The 6,662-nt window shown below is 43.9% G+C and overlaps 1 protein-coding gene across 1 annotated transcript; it reads right to left on the bottom strand.

The window, feature by feature from the left end:
* Window positions 1-1,814: 1,814 nt before the first annotated feature.
* syt5a (synaptotagmin Va) lies at window positions 1,815-6,662 on the bottom strand (the record flags this gene model as incomplete). Its single annotated transcript, XM_079233638.1, has 9 exons — window positions 1,815-2,024; window positions 2,113-2,246; window positions 3,370-3,487; window positions 3,594-3,761; window positions 3,897-4,064; window positions 4,172-4,258; window positions 5,576-5,757; window positions 6,316-6,330; window positions 6,509-6,662. The coding sequence occupies 9 exons, from the start codon at window positions 6,660-6,662 to the stop codon at window positions 1,815-1,817; spliced, it is 1,236 nt and encodes a 411-aa protein (XP_079089764.1).

The raw sequence follows: 6,662 nt of genomic DNA on the forward strand, positions 1-6,662 counted from the left end.
GTTGCACTACTGTCAGGTTTAATCTTTCAATGTGTAATAAGAAAATGTTACTGTATGAATTAAGGAACAATCACTGATGAGTTCTCATCTGCATCTTTGGAAAATATCAGAATCTTGGTTGTCGCTTCCAACGAGTTTCAGCAGCCGACAGTATAATGACTTTGGTATCTCTTGGTATCGCTGCGCCTTCAACGATGGCGTTGCCGGGAGCAACAATCTGATAAACGGCGTGTGGAGTGTGGCGGTAAGAGCCCAGGTTCAGAACAGCATCATACACTGATTGTGTAGTTGTCAAGTACAACAACACATTCATGGTGTCGTATCACGTTCATTTCCAGGGTCATACTTTTGGTTTACCAGATCATCTTTACGTTCTTTAATCTTCAAAAAACTCTTTATTTTTCTCATACCGTCGGTCTGAAGATAACTGAAAAAAAAATCGAATCAAAAATTACAAATCCCATGATGATTAAAAAGAAATACCTCAAAATTAAAAAAATATTCCAATAAAAATTCACAAATATATAAACATATGAATAAATGTATGTTTGCTGGTTGTTTATTCTCAAATTAAAATATATATAAATACATAAATAATAGGGTATATAAATATATACATATATGTTTACTTTAGCTATTTAGCTATGTGTGTGTGTGTGTGTGTGTGTGTGTGTGTGTGTGTGTGTGTGTGTGTGTGTTTGTGTGTGTGTGTACATGTGTGAATGAATGAGGGGGAGACTTTCTGCTTGTGTGATGCAAATTAAAGGATATCATGTTGGCACACGAGGCTTTCAGAGTGTGTGAGACCTCCTCATTGTTTGGAAACGCTTTATTTGTTCAGCTATTCATTTACAATCACATTGTAAGCATTGAAAGTCGAAACAGCATTCCATTTTCTTTTAATGATAAGCAACGCAACACACACACACACACACACACACACACACACACACACACACACACACACACACACACACACACACACACACACAGCCGGAGAGACGGACCAATAACCAGTAAAAACACGTGACTAAGTACAATATGTTTCACAGGGAATCAACATCAAGTTCAGATGGTTTTGAGTCATCATAGTAACAAGAAGAGAACATAAGGAAAGGATCAACATGTGTTGGACAACAGTACAACCTTGAGACAACCAGGGCATTGATTACATGAAAGCAGGTGTCGCTCAGATAATTAAAGCTAGTGAATAATAATAATAATAATTATCATTATTACTATATAATGTTTTCTTCAGTATAGCCGGTGATATGAACGAGAGACACTGAGTTTAAAAGATGAAGACTTTCATGAGGCAGGAAGGGAAAGAAAAACTATCAAAGACAATCAAGTTGCATTATGGGAGGTGTAGTACCTCGGGTTGTATTACCCAAGATGTTCTTTGATTTTGACTTCTTTTTTTTGCTATCTGTCTCTTGCGAGTCTCTCAACTTTATGAATTGCAAAACTAGATTGCTGGATTATTCTTTTGATATATTGATAGATGAGTCGTTTAACTAATAAGTAAATGTTGTCCACACTGAAGATCTGTATCAATCTGAGCGTGTCAGTGTACATTTCGATAGTACGCATTCAAAATATGATAAATAAATAGAAAGCACACATTTAGTTATATAAAGAGATTCCCCCAAAGGAAACTTCACAAAAGAAAAAAAGAACGTGAAGCACATTTAAGATTACGATTCTAGTGAGAGGTGATTTCATAAAACACACATTTGGTTTCAAAAGAGAGGATAACACCTCATATGCAGATGATGGTGTGCACACACACATGTGTGTGTGTGAGGGAGTGTTTAGCGGATGGGCGCCTTCAGAGCAGCGTCCACCTCCTCCTCCGGCATCAGCGTGTGCCACTGGGCCACCGGCCGCCTGGGATTGGCCAGCATCTCCGACCAGTGGCGCAGCCCGACGCCCGAGGCGCCGTAGCCGATCCAGCACTTCCCGATGGCGTCGTTGCTGCCCAGCTTGTCGTAGTCGTACACGGTGATCACCACCTGCACTTTCTGTGTGTGGAGGAAGCAGAGGACGGAGGTCAACCTCTTCTTTCTGGGTATTTCACGCGTTCCGGGTTCCTCGTGCATGTGTACGAACCTGGATCTGGGAGAAGGGGATCTCGAAGCTGAAGCTCTCGTTGAAGTAAGGATTCAGAGTGTTCTGCTTCACCGTCGTCTTCTTCTTCTTCAGCCGCTTCCCGTTGTGCTGCAGCACCACCTTCACGAAGGGGTCTGAGGGAGAGGCAGGGGTCAGAAGGGCCGCAGACAACTGCCATGCGCTCCCTTCCTGTGTGTGTGTGTGTGTGTGTTAATGTGTGTTTGTGTGTGTGTGTTTGTGTTTCTATGTGTTTGCGTCTGTGTGTTAATGTGTGTTTGTGTGTGTTTGTGTGTGTTTATTTGTGTGTGTTTATGCGTGTTTGTATGTGCGTGTTTGTGTGTGTGTGTGTGTGTGTTTACATGTGTTTGTGTGTTTCTATGTGTGTGTTTGTGTGCGTATGTATGTATGTGTGTGTGTTTATGTGTTTTTGTGTGTGTTTGTGTGTGTTCATGTGTGTTTGTGTGTGTTCATGTGTGTTTGTGTGTGTTTCTATGTGTGTGTGTTTGTGTGCGTATGTGTGTGTTTGTGTGCATATGTGTGTGTTTGTGTGCATATGTGTGTTTGTGTGCATATGTGTGTGTGTGTGCGTATGTGTGTGTTTGTGTGCGTTTGTGTGCATATGTGTGTGTGTGTGTGTGCGTATGTGTGTGTTTGTGTGCATATGTGTGTGTGTGTGTGTGCGTATGTGTGTGTTTGTGTGCGTATGTGTGTGTTTGTGTGCATATGTATGTTTGTGTGCATATGTGTGTGTGTGTGCGTATGTGTGTGTTTGTGTGCATATGTGTGTGTGTTTGTGTGTGTGTGTGTTTGTGTGTGTATGTGTGTGTGTGTGTGTGTGCGTGTGTGTGTGTGTGTGTGTGTGCGTGTGTGTGTGTGTGTGTGCGTGTGCGTGTGTGTGTGTGCGTATGTGTGTGTGTGTGTGTGTGTGTATGTGTATGTGTGTGTGTGTGTGTGTGTGTGTGTGTGTGCGTATGTGTGTGTGTGCGTATGTGTGTGTGTGTGTGTGTGTGTGCGTGTGTGTGTGTGCGTGTATGTGCGTGTATGTGTATGTGTATGCGTATGTGTGTGTGTGTGTGTGTGTGCATATGCGTGTGTGTGTGTGTGCGTGTGTGTATGTGTATGCGTATGTGTGTGTGTGTGTGTGTGTGTGTGTGTGTGTGTGTGCATATGCGTGTGTGTGTGTGTGCGTGTGCGTGTGCGTATGTGTGTGTGTGTGTGTGTGTGTGTGTGTGTGTGTGTGTGTGTGTGTGTGTTCACCTGACAGTCCTCCCACGTCCATCTTCTTCAGGTTCTTGGCCTCCATGATGTTCACCGTGAGCTTCCCAGACGTGGGGACGTACCGCAGGGAGATGCAGATGTCTCCCAGCTTCTCTTGCTGTCGGGACACAACATGTAGAAGCATGAGTCGGCACGCCGCTTTGAAGCTGTGAATGAAGGCAATGACTGAGATGAAGTCACTGTATGGTTCAGTGGTCAAGCACCTCCTCTTTCTCTCCTCCAACCAGATCCTTCCATTCCTGTATTGGCTGGGCGAGGTCGATGCTGTTCATGGGGATCTTGATCTCGCCGATGACGTCGTGTTTACCGAAACGGTCAAAGTCAAACACCTGCAGCACCAACGTCTGACCACCCAACTCACTGTAGGGTATCTAGAGAGGGATGGTGCAGAAAGAATGGTTAACTCTGACTTCAGACGCCCAAACAGTCGATGTTCAAAGCTGCATAATAAAAACAAAATGCGAGTAATAATGTGAAGAGTTTTCCTTGTTTATCGATGCACGGACCTTAAAGGTGAAGGTCTCATTGAAGACGGGGCTGAGGTTCTTGCGCTGGACTTTGGTCTCGAACTTCTTCTTCTTGTCCGGCAGCATGTAGACTTTGACGTAGGGATCTGAGGTCCCGCCCAAGTCCATGGCCGCCAGGTCCTCCGCCTGCAGGATGCCGACGATCAGCTGGAGACGGAGGTGGAAACAAGTTAGACTGGAGAACATTCCTGGGTCGGTGGGAGGGTGGACATTGGCGTGCAGGCATGTGTGTGTGTGTGTGTGTGTGTGTGTACCTCGTTATCATTGAAGTTGTAGTCCAGCGAGTACTCCAGTTTGCCAAGGTTCTCCTTCTCCTCCTCTTCCTTCCCATCCTCTCCCTCCTGGAAGACACGCAGCATGGTTAGCGGTTAACAGACAATGTTTTTAAGTTCACACATTTTTGCTCCCGGGATGTGCTGCAGTCTCTGAGGGGCGCTGTGATTCCTGCTTTAAGGCATATATATATATATATATATATATATATATATATTCAGCTCTAACAAAGTCAACGATGACCATACAGTGAAAAAGACTTGGTGAAATGTCTTTAATATGTTTGCACAGGGCTTGGTCTTCAACATACCCTGTGGAGTTTTTGGAAATGTTTTATGATGAGCAAGGCAATAATGCATTCACGTGGTTTTCGATGAGCGACACTGAATGTGAACGTTACTTCCGTTTGTTGACAAGAAAAACTCTGCAAGGCACCTTTAAGGTTCCACTGTGGTTTTCCCCCAAACCCTTTGAAGATCATACTCACAATTATCACCAACAAGCATCAGGCGTCATTTTAGTTTCCCAACATGTAAAGTTTCAACTTAATTCTTTAAAAATAAAACTAGATTCTATAATGCGTTGCCGGTCAAAAGGGAGCAGCAGCTGTGCCTCCGTCATCCCTTTTGGCTTTTGTGCCCAGTTTAAGCTGTCAATGCGTCCGTCACTAGTCAACCTGGACGAAAGCCAAACAGCTGTGGAGACAGTGCAGCTCTTACTGCCCTGACTCCATCTGTTGGCCTGTGGAGGGTGAAGTCCGCCATTCTACTTCCTCTCATACACATGTGCCCAGTTGCATCTTTTGACCTGCCCGTTAAAGGGGTAGTTCAACATTTTGAGAAACGTGCTTATTTTATTTCTTGCCGAGAGTTATCGACACGGAGGTCGATGCTACCATGTCCGTGGATTAAATATGGCGCTACTGCCAGCAGCTGGCTAGCTTAGCTTAGCATAAAGACTGGAAATGGGATGGGGAGCCTGGCTCTGTCCAAAGACAACAAAGATAACCAGCACACGTATTTTGTACCTTTGGAAATAACCTGTTAGCTGTTCCCTGTTTCCCCCGCCCAGTTGTTATGCTAAGCTAAGCCAAGCTAACTAGCTGCATATTTATCCTAAAAACACTAGTGGAATAAATCTCCTCATCTAACTCTCTACTGGATAAAAAATAAGCATATTCCCCACATTAAACTATACCTTTAAAACACACAATGAGAACTCTGGTCCTTGTACCCACAATGTTTTTCTTCAATTTACTCAGTCAAAATGTAATTATAAATAACTCCCAACTTCAACTGTTAAAGTATAGACCCTCTGTGTAGTAAATATTTGACCAAATACCGCGTGACCATGTCAGAAACACACTCCTCTCGTCCGTTTCTCACCTTCTTCTCATCTCCTTCCTCTCCATCCTTATCCTTCTTCCTGCGCCCTCGGCCTCCCTTCCTCTCACGGACCTTCTTGGGCTTCTTGCCCTTGTTGCAGCACTTCTTGTAGATGCAGAATCCCATGCAGGCGACAAGAGCGAGGACCACGAACACAATGGCTCCCACCGCCCACATGGGCACTGGAGGAAAGAAGGAGGCAGAGGACAGGCAGCAAACTCATCAGATAAGGAAAAGGTGAGACCATTGTTTTAATTATCTTATTATCCCCAGCAGAGGGACCAATTTATGCATAAACAGTGTATAAAATACAATATTTTGCATTAAAAAAGAATGCTACTAGTGAGGAAGGAGTCTATTTCTCTTCGTATTGAACGTGTACTTTATTTCTTTATACTGAAGTGACTTCTCCTCTCCGGTCCCAAAGGAGCAGCCAAGCTTTCTGTTCTCATGTGTTTTTCCAGAAATACTGTTGCATGTGATTCATCCATATTATATACAATGAACTTAGTTCAACAAAGTTATTTTTTATCATTCCAAATGTTTTCATTTTCATTTCCTAGAGAAAAAAACCTTTGTTTAGGCTCATTTGCCAAAGGAGATTTTTTTATATATATCTGAGGAAGGGTGTGTCTCCATAATTCCACAATATTACACTCGGTACAGACTGTTTTTTTTGCCACCTGTAGAAGACTTGAATAGGAAAAAACTGAATGGAACAAGAAACGAGATGGACTTACTCCTGAGTTTATGATCTTGATGAGCAGAGTGGTCACATGAAGAAATGAGGGAGGACAGAATGAAGACATGAAAAACACGAGGATTAGAAATGTGATGGCATGATGACGAGATGTAGGTTAAAGATTGATTGTTAATGGTTTGTGTGTGTGTGTGTGTGTGTGTGTGTGTGTGTGTGTGTGTGTGCTCTCTCACTTGGCAGGTGGGTGAGCTCATTGAAGAACTTGTTCTTCATGCTGGCAAACTGGTGGTTGGAGTGGTGCGAGGGAGGCGCTGGGCGCTCCTTCTCCCTCTCCTCCTCCTCGGCCGCCCTGCGGACCCGCCCCCCGGCCGCGCTGACCAATCGCAT

The sequence above is a fragment of the Taurulus bubalis genome, assembly GCF_910589615.1.
Source record: "Taurulus bubalis genome assembly, chromosome: 17".
NCBI classification, from domain to species: Eukaryota; Metazoa; Chordata; class Actinopteri; order Perciformes; family Cottidae; genus Taurulus; species Taurulus bubalis.